This window comes from Seriola lalandi, unplaced genomic scaffold (genome assembly GCF_002814215.2).
Source record: "Seriola lalandi dorsalis isolate HSWRI2012SDOR001 ecotype SW California unplaced genomic scaffold, Sedor1 jcf7180002054544, whole genome shotgun sequence".
In the NCBI taxonomy this organism is placed as follows: Eukaryota; Metazoa; Chordata; class Actinopteri; order Carangiformes; family Carangidae; genus Seriola; species Seriola lalandi.
The window spans coordinates 963,084-987,243 of NW_019525097.1; the positions used below are offsets into that span (position 1 = coordinate 963,084).

General features: G+C 42.6%; 1 protein-coding gene across 1 annotated transcript in view; it reads right to left on the reverse strand.

The window, feature by feature from the left end:
* enah (ENAH actin regulator) overlaps positions 1 to 24,160 on the reverse strand; it is a 79,172-nt gene that overhangs the window by 19,147 nt on the left and 35,865 nt on the right. Inside the window, exon 4 of the mRNA XM_087176309.1 lies at positions 13,774 to 13,846. Within this exon, the coding sequence (XP_087032435.1) occupies positions 13,774 to 13,846 (73 nt within the window). The remainder of the gene's footprint in view (positions 1 to 13,773; positions 13,847 to 24,160) is intronic.

The following is a 24,160-nucleotide window of genomic DNA, read 5'->3' on the forward strand; positions in this document are numbered from 1 at the left end:
TTCAGGGAGAGTTTCCTGGGGGTATTGGGCGCTGTGTCTGCAGACTCAGGTTTTGGCCACTAGGTGTGAGCAGAGAGCAGCGGTAGAAAGGCCGGTGATGTGACTGAACCAGGAGAAACTGAACCATGTGAGCAATGAAATGCAAATGCGTCCGTGAGTGTGTGCGTGCATGAGAGAACGGGGTTTCGGCATAACGGAGTGAATGGCGGCCAGTTTCCCCCTTTACTACACCTGTGAGGACGCCCGCGGGGATGCAGGACTGTTGCTGCAGCAGTTTGAATGTGACGGACAGATTTCTGTAACCGCTCATCTCAAACACAGTGAAATAGACTGAATGAAAAGGCGTCTCTTTAAATAAGAAATATACAATATACTGCAGAAGAGTTATATAATAGACATCAAAGGGAAACTCACGAGGAGACGGATGCGGAGAGAGTAGGAACGGCAGATCTGAGCTCGTGGAATAAATACGTTTTCAAACATTTCAGAGATAGTTCAATACTTCAGAAACAGCACAATCAAATGTCACTGTGTGAACTTTAGGGCAAAAACACATGAAAACTGACTGAAAAAACTCAGTCGGAACCAGAAAAACCTGCGGAGGAAATGGCGGGAGGTGAGGAGGCGGATCGCCTGGTACCTAAGGGTAAGTGAAGGAACTCGGCTCCAGCTTGGATATAAAACTTGAACTCGGCGTGTGAAATGTAAAAGTAGTGGAGAGAGGGGCGCGGCTGAGTGAGGCTATCAACACGGAGGAGGACCAGGAGAACAGGTCCCGACGCAACAACATAAAGATCGTCCACGTGTCAGAGCGCACAGACGGCGACACTGACAAAGACGTGTTTGAGTTGTGGTGCCGGAAAACTCCTGAATCTCAGTGTGAGAAAAACAGATTAAGAAACAGTTGAGATGGACAGATGTTCTGCACGACTGTGGACGGAGACATTCGTCTTCGCAGCAATCCGGTTCAAAACCTGAGAGAAATGGTTCTGTGCATATTCACAGCTGGATGTGTGTGTGTCATTGTTAGTGAACCTGAATTCATGAGCATACTGTGTGTGTGCAGGATGTGCACTGGTCCACACTCACATTGACAGGTGTTGAAGATTGTAGATGTGTAAATGTAAAGGTCGTTGTCACAGTGACTGACAAAGTGTGAAGGAGAGAGTGTGTGTGTGTGTGTGTGTGTGTGTGTGTGTAGGTGGGAATAAGTGAGAGAGAGAAAAAAAACAACAAAAACGTGAGAGCAGATACAAGTTGTGGGAGGGAGTAATCTGTCAGGTTCACACTCACACACACACACACACACGCGGTTCCCAGGAAATCTTTCATTGAGTTGGAAAGCCTCGCTGCTCTTGTCACTATCTATGATTTACTTGGTCATAAATCTCAGTGGCTACAAATGAGCGAGCGTTTCATTTATAAATTACAAAAGCAAAAGGGGAGAGATGATGGGAACTGCAGCTACATGCCAACACACACTTTCTCTCTCTCTCTCTCACACACACACACACACTCACACACTCACACACACACATCAACTCAGATGCTGTCAGCTCGTCTTCCCTCACTCATCCTGTTCTGCTGAAACATGACTCACAGCTAAAAGTCGATCATCAGCGTTATTGTTGCTTAATGCAAACACTCACTCCCCTCTCTTCCTCCATCTTCCCTGGTGACGCACGGCAACACATGAACCTTACTCCACCACTGACACACGCACACACACACTTTTCTCAAAGCATGTTTGGACCTGCACACACACACACACACAGTGGCGGTGATGTTGTGGTGGTGGTGGTGGTGGTGTTCCCACGGTATGTTGTGGGAACAGTATCCCTCTTACTCCAAATCACTCAACAGACAAACAAACACACGTCGACTACAGTCACGCTCCTCCAGACCAGAAGCAGGTGACCTCACCTGCACCAGAGGAGCATTCATCTCAGTTTAAACTGAGACTTTCTGGGTCACATTTTATATCTTGATTAGCTGCTTATTCACAGAGCTGCGGCTTTAACCTCATTTCTCTCTGAGTAACCACCAAAAGTGTCTCGTTAGATGAGATAGTAACTTAACTAACTAACTTAACTTTCAGTCTGTTTTATTTTGGCAAAATTCCTCTTCATTTCGCTACATTAAAAAAAGGGTAAAACTTGTTTTCAATAGTATCTTATTGGTATTGGCGTTGTATTGGCACTGGTATCAGAAACATTACAAATATACGCAAACCTACTGATGATTACACAATCCTGGATTAAGTTAAAAAAGTTAGGAATAGATTATATCCAAAATCTAATATCTCGATACGATGCGATACATCCAGCCCATATTGTGATATACAATATTATCGCGCATTAATGCATGTATTTTATGTGCATTATATTATATTATAGCTATATTAAATAGTATACTGTACATGCCACAGTCTGCAGCAGTGAAATGACGTCCATTGCGTTTTGTTTGCATCCAAATAAATCCATTCATCTCCAGCAATAGACAACATTAATCTGAAGTTAATCCTTCCACACTGCAGGTTTAAAGGTCCCCTGTTGATGTGCTTTTCCATACAATGTGTATGAAATTGATGCATTTCTATTCTCTCAAAGGAAGTTGAAAACTGTGTTTGCTGTGCATTGCTACTTTCTATAAAAACATTACGCTTCTAGGACGTTAGTTTAGCTGGTATCAGCTGTATGTTAAATCTAGGACAAACACTGCAATTTCATTTCATTACATATTATTTGTTTGCATCGTTTTTCAAGAGTACACTAGGACGTACTCCATCCAGTCTTATCTCCAGTTCAGTAACTGTCAAGACGGCAGCGCGCAGAAAAAAAAAAACAAACTCAAGGCGACTTTCCGTCAGAGTCCTCTGGGACATCACAGATGCTTTCTCCCAGCGTGAGCACCAGATAAGTCTGTCATGAGCTGCGATTATGTGGAAAATGTTTCATTTTCATACTTAAATAAGAACAAATCAAGGTCAGAGCACATGGACGTAACAAAGACGATGACTTCTTGTCAGCGTAACCTCCATTGAGAATTTTAAAAAGCCTTATTTTATCCCCCCCCCCACCCTTCACACACCTTCCCCCGGAGGAGCAGGATATAATCACTGACTTTACATAATGCATCTCTTGGTTGCATTATAACCGCGGCGCGTAGCTGTGACCTGGCTGCAGAAAGCTCGAGGCCTCTCTCATCCGCCGATTTGCTCCACAGGATTATTCTGAGCAAATAACCTCAGACGCTTTCAGAAAAGCACGAAGGAGATTTCAGAAAATTCCTCCTTTATGTCTGATACAACTCAAATCTCCCTCGGTCCCACTTCCTGTCTTTACTGGAGTGAGTGTAGCATGAGATTCTCCCCGTCTACAGCGAGTCTGTCGTCCTCCTCCAAAAATAAAACAGTTTGATTTTCCACATAAAAAATGAAAAATAGAAAATTTAATTTGCAGCTGTTGTTAGATGAATGTATAATCATGGTATTGACCTTGTTCTTTTTCATATTTCTATCTATGAAATGTTGTTTAGAAAAATCAGAGTACCTTTATTTCTAGTCATGCCTCGTCTTGCTACAATTTCTACAGTTCATTTTTTATATGGAAATCGAACTGATAGGTGTTACACGCTCCGCATCGTGACCCAACACACAAGAGCCCCCATGCCTGGCTGCACCCTCACACACACACACACACACACACACACACACACAGAAACACATAAAGTGCCCCAGTTCCCACGGTGTTTCAGTGGTCCACTGATGTAATTGCAGAAACACAGAGGTAACCTGGATTCGTGGCCAAAGGAAGCTTGGCAGAGCCGCGTCTCTGAGGATTTCACAGTCTTTTCCGGGGGCTTCCCTCATCTCATCTACCGTTATATATTCTCTCTGATAGCAAATCTGTCCCGGTGGGATCCTCAGCGCCGTAACGGCAGCAGAACATCCTCATGATGAAATACATCTCGTCATGTGATTTGTGCGATGGCAGTGAAATCAAGTCTAATCAGGCAGATCAGAAACGGTACAGCAGTTTTGTTCACATATTTCTTCAGTGTTCGACTGGAGAAACTGCCAAAAAAAACAAAAAAACAACAACAACAGCCAAACGCTGGCAGGCTGGAGGTGGAGCATCTGGTCTCAGTCTCCGTCTGTCTACCAGCGACGCCGCAGGTATCGCACCAGGAGCTGGTGGAGTTCGGGTGGGTGAAAAACAAGTTCATTGTTCTTTAACGTTTAAATAAAAGTGCAGTACTATAAAATGAATGCTTATATGTGGCCATAGTGTCCAAACAATGATGGCAACAAAATGACACATCCACCTGTTCACACAAAAAACACCTGGTCTCTCACATCAGCTCATACTAATAATAATAATAATAATAATAATAATAATATTAATAAAATAAAAAAATGTATTTATTTACAAAGCACTCAGACAAGACATGTAGCTCAAAGTGCTACAAAGTACATGATAAGAATAATAAAATATGAGAGAATGAATTAAAAGCCAAATTAAATAATAAGGTTTTCAGCTGTCTGGGTATATATATAATATATATAATATATTGTTTGAGTTTATGAAGCATAAGAAGTAAAAAGCACCAGATTAAAAGATTGAATGGAGGCAGTGGAGAATAGAGCAGTGTTTAAAGTGCTTTAAATATATTTACAACAGATAGTGAGACTGGATTTCAAATCCAAAGAACATTTTTATGCAGCTAAGAAATCCAACTTGAGAGACAACTGAGATCTGCACTCTCTGAATCAGTAACTGTTTAAGTGGATTTGAAGGTGCACAGGGGGGATCCAGAGAGGATTCAAGTGGCTTCGAAGAATAATAATTATGAACAGGTTGAATTTGAATGTCGGAGTAAATACGAATGACTACTTCAATCATTAATAGTAAACTTTTTCCACAGTGGAAACAGATGCATGGTTAAAGAAATTGCTTGAGCTATGTTGAAGTTCACCATCCTGTACTGTGCTGGGACATTTCCACAGGACACGTGACCTGACCCGTTACCCTTCAGCCTCCGTAACATCTGCAATAAACAGATTTATCAGATGAACTTTCTGAATCTCCTAACTGCAGCAGAGAGACGAAACTCAGCTGTTGTTTCTCTGTTGTAGTTAAATCTGTCGGCGTTGATGAACGTGTTTCAGCTCCTGACCCAAACACACACACACACACACACACACACACACACACACACACACACACACACACACACACACACACAGACACATAAAACTCACCGTTCCCCCTAAACAGGAGTTCATGAAATTCCTAAACAATGTGCACACACTCTTAAAATAACCAGTTTGGAGAGGCGTGTTTGAGATGTGTGTCTTTGTCTGGGGAAATTGTGTGTGAGTGTGTGTGTGTGTGTGTGTGTGTGTGTGTGTGTGTGCGTGCAGACAGGGGACAGCGAGCATGTCGTTCATCAGAGGGACACCTCTGGGTGAACAGCGCAGCGTAGCTTTGGCAGCTGATGTCATAGGACAGTAACGCTCGCACATTCCTGTTGAGTGAGAGCAGCTCCGTGCCGCCGCCAAAACCTCAAGAGTACGACACACTTTCATTAAAGAATGAGACGACCTCCGTCCTCACACGAGCCGGATCGCAAGCTAGGAAGGTCAGACCTGCTGAGGTCACTTTCACTTACTGACACAGTTTCTGTTTCAACTGTAAAAAAAAAAATACAGCACCAAGAAAGTCTCACCTACAGCACATGATAATGATGATAAAAATATTTTTTTACAGTAGACATGTTGACTGGGAAAGAAGCCGTCTTCTTTTCATTTTCACTTTTTGAATGGCCGCAGGACATTTGCACCCAGAGATTGCTGAATTTCCTGCAGACCCCGTTTGTGCCTCAGCACTCAACTAAACCTTGACAGTCATACGGAGGTTTTGATTCTGCCAGCAGACCTGTAGTTTTATCCGGACGTCTCTTCTCGGTCTTCCAGATTCTCGTCTCGAACTTCCTTTTAACTGTCATTTCAAGACAGTGGAAATTTCAAGCTGGAAACGCATCTTTTTATAGCCTTTCCTGTTTTGTAGCATCAGTTAGCCTCATTTTCAGATCCTCAGTCAGTTGCTCAGAGGAGCCCGTGGTTGTTCATGTTTCTACAAACTTTGAAAGGTGAAAGAATTTATCAAGCTGTGATTTATCATCAGCTGATAACAACTAATGATAATTCTTCTCCTGCGTTACAAGTCGGAACGAGTCAATTGAAGCCTAACAAGTAAATGGAGTGTTTCAGAAGTAGACAGGTTTGCACATTCCATAAATTACTGTGTATTTTTTTAAGTTCATGAAATTAAAAGTAACAGTGCGTTGACATTGCAAGTATGTAATTTGTGCAATAAACAACTGTAGTCTATATCATTCAAATTCAGAATGTGAAGAAAAACTGTCAATATAACAGAGAGAGCTGTGCATTGTGTTTAAAGCTCTGACATTTGGAGCAAAGACTGTTTATTGGATTTGACTTTTTATTTTGAATTTCCGCAACAAAAACTAAAGCAGGTTCCTCTTTCCTCCACGTCCCCCTTCTGCTTTGCAGAAACGAAACGTCACAGGACTGAAAGCTGTGAAAAGCCTCCTGCACCGTTTAACTGGCATCTCGCTCGCCTCTTGACAAAAGTTGCCAGGGAAACCGTTGCTAAGGGAGCGTGGGCAGTGGCACGGCCTGAATTCCCGCAAAAGGGACTTAAAAAAACTGCATATTCTGCAGTGGAGAAAAATCTGAGGGATTTATCAAGCTGATCACTTGATCTAAAATAGTCATAATGAACCTGAGCGGCACAACTTGGCATGTTAGAAATAAAATGATGACAAAACTCCACAAGGAAGGAAAGAGTCTCAAGACACTCTCAAGGCAAATGGAAAGTGGGACTAAGATGACGATGAAATGAAACTACACAGAAAGTGAGAATGCAGCAGGATCAGTTTTAAATTCACCCATCGTGCTCAGCTCGTCTTGTCTGACAGGTGTCACTGCAGTCACAGCCTGGAGCCGCTGATGTCATGCTGCTCTGAGAGCGGCTCCCCTCCCTCTCCCACCGTCAACCCACCACAGGGTCTTGTATAGAGATACACCCACTGTTTCCAACCAGCTTTAACACTTATCTCCTCACGGCCACGGCGCATGCCACGGTGTCCTCGTTCAAATGGCTGGCTCTGATGGGATCAAACTGCTTGTTTGAGACACTACAGATATTCACTTCTTTCCGACTCTTAAAATGAAGCAGTGTCTAATTGTGACGCATTCATTTTAATATATTTTAAGGGCCCGAAAGAGGATTAAAAATATTGAATATTTCACAAATAACCCCCTGAAAGATTAAGCATCTCAAGAACTGGAAACCTGGAAACCACAGGAAGGGTCTTCATCCCCTGTTTGAGAATCACTGACATAGGAAAGAGAAAAGCAGCAAACACACACACGTCACTACTGAGAAGTTGATGATTTAAATAAATTAGCAAAAAAAGTTGCTGATAATTTTCCTGCCAATCGACTTATCGTTTCAGCTGTGAAATATTTTGACCTGAGGATGTTGCTGGATGAAAAGCAGCAAATTTCATGGCAATCTACCCAAAAATTTGTGAGATACATCAGTCTGAAACACAAATTATTGAAATCACAATGTAAAATGTGTCACAACATAACATAAATGAAGCATTGTGATGCTACAGCCTATAATTCATATTCGGTGAAAATAAAATAATGGAAAAATGCTATTTGAATATCTTCCAAAATTGCAAGATGATTTTTTTTTTCTGCATACCGTTCAGTCCGGACCAAAGTGGTGCACTGACCGACATTATGCCAACCCTAGAGCCATGCTACAGGCATGCAACATAAAGTGGACAGAAGACCCGTTTAAATATACATCTATAAACAGGTTAGAATATTGGTCAAAGTCTCATTTCAGCTGCTATTTGTTTTTGTTGATACCATTTTTGTGTCACTTTAATCACAAATGGTGTTGTACATCAGTCGTGAGGCATCCGTCGGGTTTTCAGCGCAATATCTTACACTGACATGGATCGATTTTATCTGTCACGATGCCACTTTGCCACAAGTGACAACTGTGCTAAATCCCCAGGGACGCTGAAGTCTGGTGAAAATCTGCTGGCCAACTACCCAGCAGCTCACCGCCTGATTGGCTCACAGAACCAGGAAATGTTGCCCGAATTAACTTGAAGCCCAGATGGACCACATGGACCTACTCAGGTCAGGATCGAGTCCAAATGTGCAACATATACATGCAAACGCGCCCACACACACTCCATGTGTCGGGCGTCCCACTAACATGGCACAGCGTGCGTGTTAATGGCCTTGTTTTACTGTAGTTGTGGGGTCTGACAGCTTTGTAGGAACTGGGTGCCACATTTATAGTGAGACAAGGATGATTGTGTGTGCATGTGTGTGTGTGTCAGTCAACTGTGACTGTCATTTGAGAATAAATGCAGATGTCAACATGTGTTCATGTAAGCCAGGAGCGGCTAGTGTCTTCATCCTCTGAGTGCTAAATACCAGCAGCTAAATGCTAACATCCTCACTTTCATTCAAAGCGATGCAACACATTTTCTCTCTCTCTCTCTCTCTCTCTCTCTCTCGATCTCTCGACACACACTCCCTCTCTCCCACGCAACGCTTGACTATTTATACACCACAGCCTATTATTTCCAGCTCATGTCTTTTTAATCTGAGGGTAGCACCCAGCATTTCTGAACAGGTGGCTTATTGGCAGTCTTTCCCTCAGCCATGCGTGAATCCACTCAAACATGCACAGGATATTTCCATCAATCAGCCTTGAAGCGGCAAGGCCGGGGTGCTCTAACTCTTCTTCATCCATCTACAGTACGTGTAGATGAAAAGGGGGATCGCAGAGGAAGGGATGGAGGAGGAAGTAGATGGATAAAGAGGTGGAGACTAGACAGTGAGTAAGAAAAGGAAATGCGAATCGTAATTTACTCCATCTCCATTTCAGGCTACATGGCTGAGTGTGACACACATTCCTGATGAACCGCATTGTAACTGAATGAAGTCAGACATATCCAAAACATTAGCTGGCATGTTGATAGATTGATGGAGTCCAAAATCGTAGTTGTAGGCGGGTTAGAAAAGTCTGCGACTGTAAAAATTGATGAAAGAATCAATGAATAAAGAAATGCATCATTAAATTCTGCCTGTTATTTTATTTTATTTTACCAAATATGTTTTTTGAGTATTTTGATGACGTGTTGGTGAATGTGAAGACCATATCCTTGTTTCTGAAACCTAAATAAACCTTTATCCTGGTTTTAGGAAACCGGAATATGCTGAGTAATCCAAGTAAGCAACCAGATTACCGTGGCATGCAACAACTCTATCCAGCTCTCCAGTAAATCAATATGTTTATACACACACATACAGTATAAGCATTTTTCTGCTTTCCTAACGTGGTTGCACAACAGATCGTCCAAATGAATTCTGTTCCAGTATAACCCAGCTCTTCAGTGACAAGTGGATCCCTCTCAAAGAGGCTGGGCCGTCGACAACAGAGGCTCAGTAAACAGGGAACAGAGGGTGCACTAACTGGAGTCATTAACTGTGGTTTGAGCACATTCAAGACTTCACAGCTGTGTGTGTGTTAGTCTGGCAAAAGTAAAGAGTGAAATTATCTGAAGTGATAGATATAATTGTCAAGTAAACTAGCTGTGATGGAGTATGTGTTTACCTTTAGCTTGCTAGGCTTATTTATAACTTGCTAGGCTTATTGTTAGCTTGCTAAACTTATTGCTAGGCTTAATGCTAGCTTGCTACGCTTATTGTTAGCTTGCTAGGCTTACTGTTAGCTTGCTAAGCTTCTTGTTAATTTGCTAGGCTTATTGTTAGCTTGCTAGGCTTATTTATAACTTGCTAGGCTTATTGTAAGCTTGCTAGGTTTATTGTTAGCTTGCTAAGCTTATTGCTAGGCTAATTGCTAGCTTGCTAGGCTTATTGTTAGCTTGCTAAGCTTCTTGTTAATTTGCTAGTCTTATTGTTAGCTTGCTAAACTTCTTGTTAATTTGCTAGGCTTATTGTTAGCTTGTTAGGCTTATTGTTAGCTTGCTAAGCTTATTGCTAGGCTAATTGCTAGCTTGCTAGGCTTATTGTTAGCTTGCTAAGCTTCTTGTTAATATGCTAGGCTTATTGTTAGCTTGCTAAGCTTCTTGTTAATTTGCTAGGCTTATTGTTAGCTTGCTATGCTTAGTGTTAGCTTGCTAGGTTTATGCTGGCTTGTAAGCAAAGCAACAGCACCGTATTATTAGGAGTAGCGTGGTGAAAGCAGTCAGTCAGTTGGACTTAGAAACCCCAGTAAAATAGCATGCAGTGACAGAGGTGTTCACTCCTCATGACAGTTAAGCTAGTTAGCCTTGAGCTACAGGACAGACTAGCTTGACTTCTGAAGAGAGAAAGTGTTTTAAGGATGAATGATGCTGCTTTGAACACACAGCAGAGGTTCTCAGCTCAGATATCATGACTGCCAGCCCCGAATGGTTGTGAGAGGATCAAGTGCTTCTATGAATATGTAAAGGAGTGTATCCCATCATTAGACATCAGTATGACTGCTATTGAGGAAAACCTGGACACTGTTAAATCATGTACAGAGGAAGGTGAATTAGCAGGGTTTTCTTGCTCCATGCAAACACGACGAACATAATAATCTAAACCAGGATACTAGTGCCATTTATCCTACAATTAACAAACATGTTGATTTTGGTCAGCTGGTTAATAGAACAACTTAAAGGTCAGCCAAAGCTACAAAGTTTTATATGTTTCAAATTATGTTACAAATTAAAATCCATGATTTAAATTAATGGTTTAAAGGTTGGATTAAATAAATCCAGAGTCCAGATGCTTTTCTCAGTCTGTAAGCTTTCAATCAACAATCAACAAATCTGACTGGATTAATGAGAGCAGAGCACTGATTAGATGTGAAACAGCCACTCAAAAATAACGTGAGAGTGTTTATGTCCCAGCAAACCTTCAACATGTTCCAAAAGCTTTCAGTATGTTAGCTTTCCTTTTCAAGCAGCAGAGGGCTTGATGTGAGAGTGTGTCGCCAATTCATTTCGACACTACACTCCTCTCTCTCTCCCTCCTCTCATCCGATTCTCACTCCGCTCTACGCATCCTCTATTCACTCTCCCAGCGGGGCTGATATTGGCCTCTGTATCAGCAGATGACCTCAGTCACTGATCCACTCGCTGCCTGTCTGTCATCCGCTGCTAAATATGGAGCAACCGAGAGGGGGATGAAAGGATGAAGAATGGAAAAGAGAGGCAAATGAAGCCAGACAGAAACAAAAGGGTGAGAGTGAGAAAGCAAAGAGGGAGGGAGGACAAAAAATCTCAAGAAGAAAGAAATGGGGAGGGAGAAAACGGCTGGCAGCCGGATCCATTAGGCTCTCAGATCTACACATCCTGTAAAATTCCTGGCAGACCCAAGTTCACCTCCAACAGAAATAGACGAACCATTGACTCACACCTGAAGAATGCTTCTCTACGTATGTGCGTATGTGAGGTGAGATGTGGTGTGCCGTCAGGACAATCAAGGCAAGCAGTGATTGACCAGTTAAAGATAAAAATAGACATCAGTTAGAACAACATCGGAGTGGAGGTGATACCTCTCTTTACATCTGATCTCAGACCAGCTTTCTGTCCCATAAAGGATCTGATATTGCCTGTTTGCATCCACCATGTAATTTACTGCCCTCTTGTGGCCACAGGAGGCTTTTGTCTCTGGAAGCTAGCTTGACTAGCAGCCGTTGCATCTGTAGTTTCTGTCATTTTTATTGGCGTGGCCGTGTCCCGATGACAAAGGCTGGAGCTTGTCGAGCAGAGAGGGGCACAACATTTTTGGACGTTTGCGCAATGTGGATAATCCTGAGATCTTTGACGAGTAACTAGCTATAGCTAGCTACAGACAAATGTGCTTGTGAAGTAGCCTTTGACTCAGCCTCCACTGCTCTAAGATCAGATATTGCAAACATTATGGAATCTGTACTTGCGCATTAGAAAATGACTGTTTTCCTTGTTCGTATTTAGCTATTTGTAAGTTCTGCTATTGCTACATATAGCCAACGTTAGAATTAATAGCTGTTTACTTATCAAACTAGAAGAAACGTTCAGTTCAGTATCAACAACTCTGTTGTTTGGCTTAAATTTCTATCACTTTTTTTCTTCTACTGAAGTTAGCATGCTAACCAGCTAGCTCTGATCCGGTTGTCCCGTCTCGTCACTTTCCGATACCGAGTCACTGTAGCGTCCAGGCTGCCCTGAAGAAGTAGTGCTGCTCAAAGGACGTATTATAACCTCTTGTATCATAAACGCAACGATGGCTGAAGCTCTCGTTAAGACGGGTAAGTAAATAGCTGCCAATGCTAATGCTGGCTATGTAGCATTAGCAAAACTTATAAATAGTTCCTTCAAGAGGTAGCAGTACCAAATAAAGTAGGTGTAGTTGCTTCTTTGGCTTCTCTTGCCTTTCTCTGAAAGTCGTTGCATGCTACTGTGTATATATGACAGAGAGAGACCAACTCAAACAAAATGAACATGTTGTATTTTAGAATAATCAATATTCTAATGTAGGTGATTATAAAGGTATGTTTACCATGTTAAGCTATCCCTCCAGCTGCCTTTCATGACATGATAGCGTGGCGTGCAGCAGCCGCCCTTCATCTGAGCCGGTTAACAAATCAGTCGTCACCATTTGGCTCGTGTAACCAACACTAAAGTTAGATGCTTACATCTCTGTGTGTGGTCATGGATCGGGATCAGGGATGAGTAAATATAAAATGTCCATGCCGTGCCTTTGTCTGGCTGTAAAGCTATCACTGTGTACCAACATTACACACACTTTACTTTAGTGTCTGTCCATGCTCCTATGTTTATATACGAGTGTGTGTGTGTGTAAGCAATCCATTCTAATTAAAGCTACAATATGCAAGTTCTGGAAATCAAGCTAGCACTAGCCATGTGATGTCTGACAGCAGTACAATAAAACTAGCTTGAAGCCTCAGTGCGAGAGGAGAGCTAGACCAGCAATGCATTCATATATTGACTGACAGTCATTAGGTCCCACCCCCTTGACTTCTGCCTTCTCTGATTGGTCAGGGCGAGGCTCACTCAAAAACTCTAGAGGGCAATATCTCAGTACTGCTCCAGGCCTTGGACGGCATCTCTCCATGGATGTTTCAACTAAAACTTTAGATAGATCAAAAATATTGGAAAAAGAAAATTACATACTATAGCTTTAAATCCTTGAACAGGCTTTTCTGTTGAAAAGGTTCTAAACCTTGGCCAACAGCTGGCCTCCATTAACACAGCTGTGTGTGTGTGTGTGTGTGTGTGTGTGTGTGTGTGTGTGTGTGTGCAAGTATTTGTGTGTGAGTAAGTGTGTGATGTGTTTTCTGGCTATTCCATAACCTCATTATTACCTGAGGAAAAGACTGGCCTTGTATGGGGAAGTAAAGCAACTCTGAGTGTGCGGTTTTGTCCGACTCATACACTCGCTCTAGTGCATGTGTGTCCGTGTAAGACACTGACTGATAGGTGGTGAAAAACATAATTACTTACATGTTAATAACTGAGAAAAATAATAGAAATGTATTTAAAGGGAGAGACAGGGGTGGTAGACACAATGGACACAAACAGACGATTTCTATTTTAATGCAGAGACAGTGTTGAAGCCTTCGTCTAAACTGATGAGGTTTGTGTGGGTCTTACCTTCTCTGCAGGTCCATCTCCTCTGGTGTGGGGCCATTCTGAACTTGGGGGCCCTGTCTGGGCAATGTGGGGCCTGTAGAGGGCGACACACACAAGACAGCTCCTGTTAGACATCATCATCATTCGGACTGACACACAACTCCCTGTGTTTTAGCTTCATAAACAAATAATGGACACAATACTGCGCTGCAAGACACTTCCTGTCAAACTGATTAAAATACAAAGTTACAGTGAGCTGCGTTTTAAACCTAAAAGAGGTAACTGCTGCTGGACCGAGTGAAGACAGTTATAGTCGGAAACATCACCTGGTGTGGAAACTGAACCTTCCAGCACAAAGCTGTAAGTAACCACTAGACCGACAGAGTACCTTGTCAGGTACTGTGGATTTATTTGCAACCTTTCCTTAAGTAAAAGTCGCGGAACCGAAAGGCAAGAAAAAGTCCTGCCTTCGACACATGTTGGTAGTTCAGCCAGAGAAGCTGCTGTGTAGTCCCATGTTTCTCACACACACACACACACACACACACACACACACACACACACACACACTAACACACACAGCTACACTGCAAAATGAACTGCCTCCACCTCCCCAGCCTCCTCCTGCATTAGCATTTATATTCATGTGAATGCTGAGTGTTCATTCTCTCTGTGTTCATGTTTCTTTTAGTTGTTGTGTATCTTGTGTATAACTTTGGGGGGGGGGTTATGATAGGCTAATAATAAATTAATCATAAATGTAATTTTTTAAGCAAAATAAAAATTGACACATGCTTCTTTATATATTTTACACCATGAATTATTCAGGTAAAAGCCTTGTAAAGCTGTTTGTGTATAATAATATGTTTTTAGGTGTTTACATGATATTTTTAAATTAGCAATAAAGTTTTTTTTTTGTTAGAAAATTATATGAAAAGTAAAGTAAGACATCAAAAAAATATTAGATCAGTGTTACTTTTTATGTACGTTACTGTATGAAAAACTGCACCATCATCCACCTTTAAAATCCACTGCACCTTCAGTCAACAGAACCACCGTCTGATTGGACAGTTTGACACAGGGTCAAAATTCGCACTTCTGCGTCACGCACAGTGTGGGAACTTTGAGTGCTGAGTTTTACAGCTCTGCATCTGTGCACAGATGTTGGCCAAGCTATTTCTTGTCTCACTGTGTCCCTGTTTAACCTCACCACTGATGAAAAATGTTCACAGATTTTATTCACACAGTCTCTCTCTCTCTCTCTCTCTCAACGCATAAACACAAGTCTTATCTACACATGCACACAAACTTTGGAATTATTTTTACAAGTTGAAAATCCTACCGGCCCTAATTTGTGCCCACAGTTTCCTTCTTGTACGGGCTGAACTGAAATGCTATTGAATTAAGCCGAGTCTACAGGCAGTCAATATCTGTGAGTGTAATTGCAGACATGGTCTCTCGTCTTCATCTTCCGCTGCCGGTGGGTGTAATCGTGTTACTGTCTGCTCTAATAGAGCTTATGTGCTAATGACAGAACGCAGACACAAGCCTTGCAGGGCCGCGGCCCCGAAAGCTGCTCAGGAGGATCAGATCAGCGCGCTGGGCGTTTGTTTAAGCCTCATCTTCCTTTTAGACCAAGACTTTTATTACTGTATCCAATTATTCACCAATTTCACTACAAGGAACAATTTAAAAAAAAAATTTTTTAAGTATCTTAAAAATTCCTAAACTCCATCCACTGACTGTGAAGGTGCCTTCTCGAAAACAGACGTTCAGTCAAATGGAAGTCTTAAGAGATCTGAGCTGGTCCAGTGACCCCAAACACTGTCTGACACAATGCTGTGAAAGAAAGGAGAGAAGAAGAGACAGAGACAGGAGGCACACAAAGCTGGAGGAGAGAGCAGCTCTGGCATTCACAGAGAAAAGCAGAAAGAGAAAATAATAACCAGTTATGAGGTCACGGTCGTAAAAAAGAAGAGTGTCTATAAATACAATAAATACAAATCCCGTTTCCACAACTGATGATAAAGTTTCTAGCTGACGTCAACCACGAAATCCCACGGGGGATCGTTTCCCACAGTTCCCATCACTGTGCTTTGTACCTACATGACGGCAGCGTCAGTGTGGGCCTCCTCTGGCAGCAGACGTAGCACCACAGTCCGCGCCGGGCCCCGTCTGACCCGCCGCCAGGCCTCAGGGTAGCCACCACCCCGCCGCCGGCTCCCCCCACAAACCCCGCTCCCCCAGAGCAATCCTGGGAGGAGGTCGCATACAAAACCATAGCTCAGGCTCTGGAGCTTCCTTCTTTCAGTTTCCTGTTCCTCAGCTCTGCATTATCCAGAAGACGGATGAATTAAAACTCCAGCAGGAAAAAAACAGCCTGAATAAGAGAAGAGTGGATCTCCTTTGTTGCCAGTTCAGTTCTTCATCCTCTGTAATCTGATGCCTCAGTATTCGGTCGGTACACCTTTAAAGATGACGATGAAATACCCGGCGTGGTTGCTCTCTGTGCCGGCTCTCCAATAGATTATAATTGATGGAAACAAAGGGAGGGGAGAGGGAGGCAGAGAGAGGAGAGCGAGAGGGAGGGATGAACATGAGAGGGAGAGAGAGAGAGAGAGAAAGAGAGAGAGACAAAGAGATTAAGAAAAGAGAAGGAGAGTGAGACAGAGAGGAAGAGTGAAGAGAAAGCAAACAGACGAAACACACGAGGAAGAGAGAGAGAGATGGAAATACTGGGAGATGGAGAGAGATGAGAGAGAGAGAGAGAGAGAGAGAGCTGTGTACAGGATGTGGTGGGACTTGCTACCTGATGGGCTGGTCAGCCAGTTTGTACTTTCTGGATCCAATCTATTATTCATACACTGGATACAGAGAAGGACACAACGCTGCTGCCCTCAATATCATTACCAGTGTGTGTGCGTGCGTGTGTGCGTGTGTGTGAGGTAGGTGTGTGTGTGTGTGTGTGTGTGTACGGATACAGTGGATGAGAAACCGGCGAGAACTCCCACAGTTTGACGTTTCATAAATGTCTTACACCTGAATTATTCATTCAGATCCCAGAATAAAGCATCAAATAGTAAAGAGAGTCGTTTCATCCAAACTGGAAGAAAAGATATTTTTATGGACGCGAAGATGACGCTGAGGGAAATGTTTGTGCCGAATCATGTGCGTCACTTTATCGCCACCATCTTCTAAATGGCCACGTCCAGCAGGATAATGCTCCGTGACACCGAAAGCGCCAGGTCCGAATCCAATCGGCTGAAACGATGCGGAAGGAAAGTTTCCAGCAGCTTGTGGAATCCATGACGTGAAGGAACCGAGAGCGAAGGGACGCCAGAGGGGAACCCATGCAGACACCAGGAGAACACGCAGACTTCAAACCCAGAACCTTTTTTAGCTGTGAAGCTAACCACTGCCCCACCGCGCCGCACCATTTGAACCATTTGATGAATTTGTGAAATATAACTCTTTAATAAAACACACTGATTCGGGTTAAGTTTAAACACCTTGCTACTACACACCCACCTGTCTTTACGACCTGTGGACAGGTGGATGAAGACACAACCAAAGGGGGAGTAATAAAAACCAACAAGAGAATAGAGATTGCGAGAGACATTGAGTGTTTGACAGAGTAAATCATATGAGTGGACAGAGATAAAGGACAAGGTCATTACCTCGTCTTTAACCTGCTCACCCATCCATTTTACTAGTAGAGCAACAACCTGTCATCAAATCTGCCATTCATCCGTGTTATTAGTGTTTCTATGAGTGTGTGTGTGTGTGTGTGTGTGTGTGTGTGTGTGTGTGTGTGTGTGTGAGCATTTGTTCAGTGCATTCCTCCTCCTTAATGATTTCACTGTTAAAGCCACAGGACGAACGCAGAGGTCTACAGCAGCAAATGCATCACAACGACCTTTCATCACGCAGCGGGACAAGGTGCTAAATATATAAACAAAGCAGCCACAGAGCTTTTTCAGGGTGAGGAGGTGGAGTGTCTCTGACCGGCAGAGTCAGTCACCTGATCGCAACATCGACCCCGCTGGACACTTCGCACTCACGGACGGACTCCTGTGGAAAAATGTGGAAGGAAATTCCAGCTGTCTTCACTCGGTCAAAGTCGACCTGACTGCACGGCAGACGTCCACGTCGTCCGAGTTTATTTAGACAACTTGGTTTAAAAAGGTCACATGGCAGGATTACAGAGTGGACACATTTCTTTGGAAAGACACACATATAGAAACATGTGTGGCTCATGATGTCATCCTCCAAGATCTGTTGTCGGGTAAAAAAAAAAAAAAAAAATGACAGCATCTGCAGCTGCAACTTGTGACTGGCGACGGCCCAAGAGGCTCAGCAGCAAAAAGAAAATGACGACAGGACACTAAAAATTCTTCCCTGGAGTCTAGTGAAAAGTTAAACTAGGACTAAAACCACTTCTACTGTCCCTTCAGAGGAGGATTGAAAGTTATTTATGAGGCTTCCTGTTTCACAATAAAAGCCCTTGTTAAGAAATGAAGGGGTTTCTGTCCACTACAACACTAGAGGTGCTTTTAATTTGAAACAGTTTACAGGACATGATCAGTTTTTTTATTAACAGTGTTGTGCAGTAACTTTAAAAGGGCAAATGAGGCTTCCAACTAATATATGACCAATTCTACTTATCAAACAGGAAGTCAGAAATAAAGGCTTGTTACCTTCTGCAGTCGAGGTCAATAAAGCGTTCTGTAGCTCTCTTAAATACTGACTGTGACGGGAGAAAGTTAAGCTGATAAAACTCTCGACACCTGGTCCCACACAAAAATACACATCACTGTGAAATTTCTTTGGCCTCAGAAACTGTTGATAAATATAAACCTCACAGTTTGCACTCATGCAGAATGAAGAAAATTATTATTATTATTATTATTATTATTATTAATGCTTTTGTTAGAGTTGGGAAGATGCCAACAGCAGCTTTGTCTCCCTTTCCTGCTTCTTGCTGACGTCGGCGTTTCCAGCAAAAAAAGGTGAAATGGTTTGAGTTCTTTATTAGGAGGCTCCATCAATAGCCATTATGTTAGATGGCCAATGAAAATGGGCTCTTTGGCACACACACAAACCTAATTTGAAATCTCCATCCGGCGTCCAACTCTCTTCATCAATTGTTATTTCTCTACCTCCGTCCTCTCTGTCAGCACCCTTACCTCCCTTCTCCTTATCCACCACTGTATTGCTTTAAAACAACCTTGACATCAACCTCATTTGACGGCTGATGCTGCAGCTCGCACGGACACGCTCTCTCTTTTTTCTTTGCGGATGTTTCAAGGAACTCAGAAGTTTTTTGTTTTTTGTTTTTTTTTACAAGAAGTCACTTCCTGAGGTTTTCATCTTGTAAAGAAACCAGAGGGAAATCATTTCTTTTTTAAAACGGCTGCTCTTGGAAAGCAAACCTCCAAAGTCCTGAAGCACATGGATGAATTTCAATGCTGTTTCGGAAAATACTGTATATAATGTTTTATTCTAAGTTCTGAAGATCCAGGGAAATGAATTGATGATTGATGATTAACATTCTCTCTGCTCATTTTCTACCCTGAATGCATTTGTTAAAGATCCTGATTAAGAAACTCAACTTAAGTTGGTTCACTCAGGATTAGTATTATCATAGGACCTCTGTCTTGATCAAAGTACATTAATTAATGTGTTAATTAGCATTGGATCCAGTGCAGAGTATTTTGTAGGGGATTAAATTCACTGTAGGTCCAGTGTGAACCCAGCTGTTTCCATCTGTGTCCATTTCCGACTCCTTCGCTGTGACCTCTATTTGGGGGGGGGGTTATTTTGGGGCTCTAGGGAGTCAGGATGTCTAGAGGGGGCAGTGGGATAACGACACCTAAACCTCCGGCGTCCTTGCCCAGTGCCACATCTCCATCGCCGCCGCCCCCTCCACGTCTGACTGTTGGACATTTGATTCCGACCCACCAACCCGTCAGGATATCTGAGTGACACACGGCAGGGATGATCCTGAAAGCGGTGTCAGACAAGAGGGATCGTATGTCAGAGTGACACAACCCGCAAACATGTACTTATTATAGTTGCAGATCTGCCCGGCAACAAGTGGCACCAGATGACATCTTCTCCATCACGGACGTGGGACAGGAACTGGGTCAAAAGCATTGAGCAAACCGAACACATCCACAGAAGCTCATCTAGATTCCTAGAAGTGCGAGACTCTTTTGAATTTAAAACTGGCCTGACTAATAACTAATGCACAAATACACCCATAACAAAGTTTTTCCATCTATTTTCATCTCAAGTAGCTTCCAAGGTCGGAAAATGAATCTCATTCCGCACCGTCTGACGGTGTCGTATCTACTCTGTATCTGGTCGTCCATATTTTGACGGCTGCACTCCTCCATTAAATGGAAAAGTTGTACGTCTCTTTTTTTTCTTCATTTTAAACACATTCCCCCCCCCAAAAAAAATTCTTCTGGAAATATTTGCTATCCTGGGATGCACAGACTAACATTTTCCATTGGCAGCCACACAAGCCCAAAAGCAAAATGTTTGACAGATGAGGTGGTGAGCTTTGGGTCATGAGCTGCTCCTTTCCTTTTTCTCCTCACTTTCCTCTTTCCATCGTTTTGATAGAGGTTGATTATTTTAAAAATTTCGTCTGTGTTTAGAACTTTGTTCCAGAAGTTCACAGGTTTAGTTTTGTGTGTTTTTGTGAACTGCAGTCTGGCCTTTTTTGTTTTTGAGGTTCAGGTCCTGAAGTCTCCGTCCCGGAGAACGTTCCTGACTTCCTGTGCGGTCACTGCAGACTTTTGCTCCTGTCAACCAGGTCTTTTTCCATTGTCTAGTTTTCCTGTCTGCACCTGTTTCTGTTTCTGACAAACCAACCTTTGATATCTCTCTTGATAGATGTTTATCTGCTTCACTTGCACAGTCTCCCCTTTACTCCTGATATCAACAGACAGCTCCACCTCGATCTAAATGCCAACTCTAAACTCAATCAACTTTGAACCATTTGCTCTTTTGTGCATGTGTATATTGTGTGTATATTGATGTAAACCCACTCAAATTAAAGCTGAGACTTGGCACTTTAATTTAGTATCCACTATTTTATTTCAGATTGAATGTGCTGGGCCTGCTCTCAAGACAAAGTACAAATACTCATAGCTGACTGAGAGTGGGGATTGACAAGCAGTGAAAAGGTTGCCGGGATCTTCCTGTTTAGCTGCTACCTCCACTTCACCCATAAACATCTTTCTAAAAAAAAATGGATGGATGGATGGATGGATGGATGGATGGATGGATGGATGGATGGATGGATGGATGGATGGATGGATGGATAGATAGATAGATGGATGGATGGATGGATGGATGGATGGATGGATGGATGGATGGATGGATGGATGGTGGCCACAGTGTGTGAGACACAGAATCAGACAACAAAGAGGAACATCACTGCCGACAGATGTCATCTTCATTGTGAAAACTTAAAATAAACAGAAACAACAAAGAAAAAGAGAGAAAAGAAAGAACATGATGAACTGAGGAGGAAATGAAGGGGGGGGTGAAGCAAGCGGCAGAGGAGGAGGAGGAGGCGGAGGAGGAGGAGGAGGAGGAGGCAACTGTGCACAAATGTGCTTCATCAGCTTCTCCAGCGAAATGAGTCTCACATCATTCATAACCGGCGCTTGACGCTCAATAAATTGCGAGGAAGCTCATTTTGGTTCCGGTAAATTACAAGAGACAACAGCCGATCATTTCAGCGGGAGAGCAGGGGGGAGTGCGATGCTGGTTTATAATTCATCATGGGAGCTAAACCAGTCATTTTTATATTTCATCTGTAGGAGCTTTCATCATCGTGATCCCCACGAATACACAATTATGGTCAGCGGCACGACGTGCAGTCAGGAATGTCGGTTTTCTTTGCAACTCGATATTGGAGCTGAGAAAGACTTTCAGCGTCACTCAGAGCCGGTACTTGCTACTCTTGCCTTAACACTCACAACTCTGGTTGTTTGCATCCGTCTCCGCCCATGAGATGACGCAGCTCATAAAAGCTCGTTAATCACTTTTCTCAAATTACGGAAGTATTGGAGAAAATCACCCCCAGCTAAGACGAATGATCTCATGTCGGAGACGGCAGCAGAGCGTTTAAAAAGATTTAAGAGGAGAAAGAGCCTCGGGTTGATAATGCAACATTACAACAACAACATTTTACTGGTGCATGTGATCAGCTGATGAGCTTCTACAGATCCACATGATTTCTCAGCTTCGCTCACTTGTGTTTATGATTATTTGGTTTTAATGAGTGTATTCCACCGAGAGATGGAACGGAAACTGATTTGTGAGAAAGCTACGACACGTCAGAGAAGTTGGCCCATGTGGAGGGTTATAAAGGATGGAAACGCATCAGCAACGACTTGTGGTAACAATTGAGTTTTTTGTCGCAGCCAAGAGATGATGATAGGTCTTGGCTGCAACTGCAAGTGTTCTGTAAACTTCCTTTTGGAAACGTTGTGGAGGTTTTAGGTTTGGTTAGATGTTTCTGCAGCGATAATCATCCAGCCACCACTTAAGTCTTTGGCCCTGAACTCAGCAGCATTAAGACATTTTTCAGTGGCTTGTGTTCTTCCGTAGGTTTTCTATCACTTACAGGCCGATATCAGCTCATTGGTGAAAACGTATCTCGGCCTATAAAGGAACAAAAAAGTGCAGTACATTTTTACACTGTAAAAAGAGCCACTCAATCTATCTGTCACAATAGAATATATTAATCTAACAGATCTGTTTTTTTAGGGTGTTTATGTTTAAACAACAATAACACTGTCGGCCAGTGGACCCCAGGAAGAGTAGTTCCTACCTTGGTAGCGGCTAATGAGTCCAAATAAATAAATACACTTAATTCATTTTTCTCTCATTACATTCCTGTGTTTGTCAGAGGAACATGACGTCCTCATTCTGCGTGTAGTTTCTCCTGCCAGGGAACAGCTGTCACCGAGCACAACACCAGACATATTTGAAACGCTAAAAAACCAAAAAGTTACAGGAAGCTATTCTGAGGTCTGGAGCCAGGCTAGCGCTTAGCCACGACATGCTACACCATCACTATACATGTACGCTTCTCAATGTGTTTTGAACTCTTCAGATTCCCTTGGCGGCTTCTGTTTTGTTCATTCTTCGCCACGTCAGCCATTTAGTGGTTTATCATTTTAGTTTTACCCCATTTTGCATTTTGTATTCTCATCATGTGCACACACAGTTCACACTGCTGACAAAAAACTAAAACACAGTCGTGCTGCGGCTCCCCTATAACATGAAACCGCTCTTTCAAAGAGCAGGAGACCATGGCAGCTGGTCGGTCCTCCCTCCAGCCTTCCTGCGCTGTTGCTACATGACAACCAGAGCACGGCTTAACCAACGACGTTACAGAGCGGCTCTGTAGCCAATCAGGAAGTCTCCGTATAGTCCTCGCTCCCGGCTACAACACGTCTGAGGCGTATGGGACATAATAATTAAAACGTTTAAACACACGCTGACACACACTCGAGGATTTTTCACTTGTATAATTAGTTACAGAAGAAAGCAGCGGTGGAATAAATTCATCTGTGATTTTCACTTTAACTGATTTTTCCTCCCACTCTCGCCAATTTTGAAACTCTGACTTAAGTTTTTACTTTTACAGTTTCGGTGTCTTTGTGGATCTGATCGGATAAAGGCACAAAAGTAACACAAAACTAATTATAAGCAATAAGTCTCTCATTTTAGATTCTCCTCTAATCTCTTTAATATTTCACATATTTTTACATTGCTTACCTGTGTTAGTTTTTTATCCCGAGTCATTTGTTTGCATGTGTTTGTTTGTTTTTATGTTATCCTTGTGAAGCACTTTGTAATCTCTAGATTTTGATTTATAATTATAATTTTTTTTTGGCTTATTATTTTGGCTTGTGCAATTTTAATCCTGTCAATCTAGACTGTTTATAAAATAATTTTTAAAAAAAGTATTGGATTAGTCACTTCCTGACTAATCCAATACTGCAGCAGATCGTCATGTTTAAGCAGCTGGAACCAGAGAATGTTTTTGCATTTTTTGTTTAATAAATGACTCAAAAATTTGTCTCTAATTTTCGATCACTGATTCATTTAGTGACAGTTGCTTCAGCACATTTTACCCGAACACACCTGCGTCTGCGTGACACCTGTGTGTTCCCAGGTCCAGTCATAATCAAAGACAGAAAGCAGGAAGTACCACCAACGCTTGCCTTTAGGAAACAGATACAAGCACAATGTTGAAATGACTACTCACTCCTGAGGATGATTTGAGCGCGGCTGATCCTCTGTGCATCCTGGGAGAATCGTTTAACCCTTGCTGCAGCAGGCATGTCTGTGGATACCACTGTGACGGGGGCCTCGG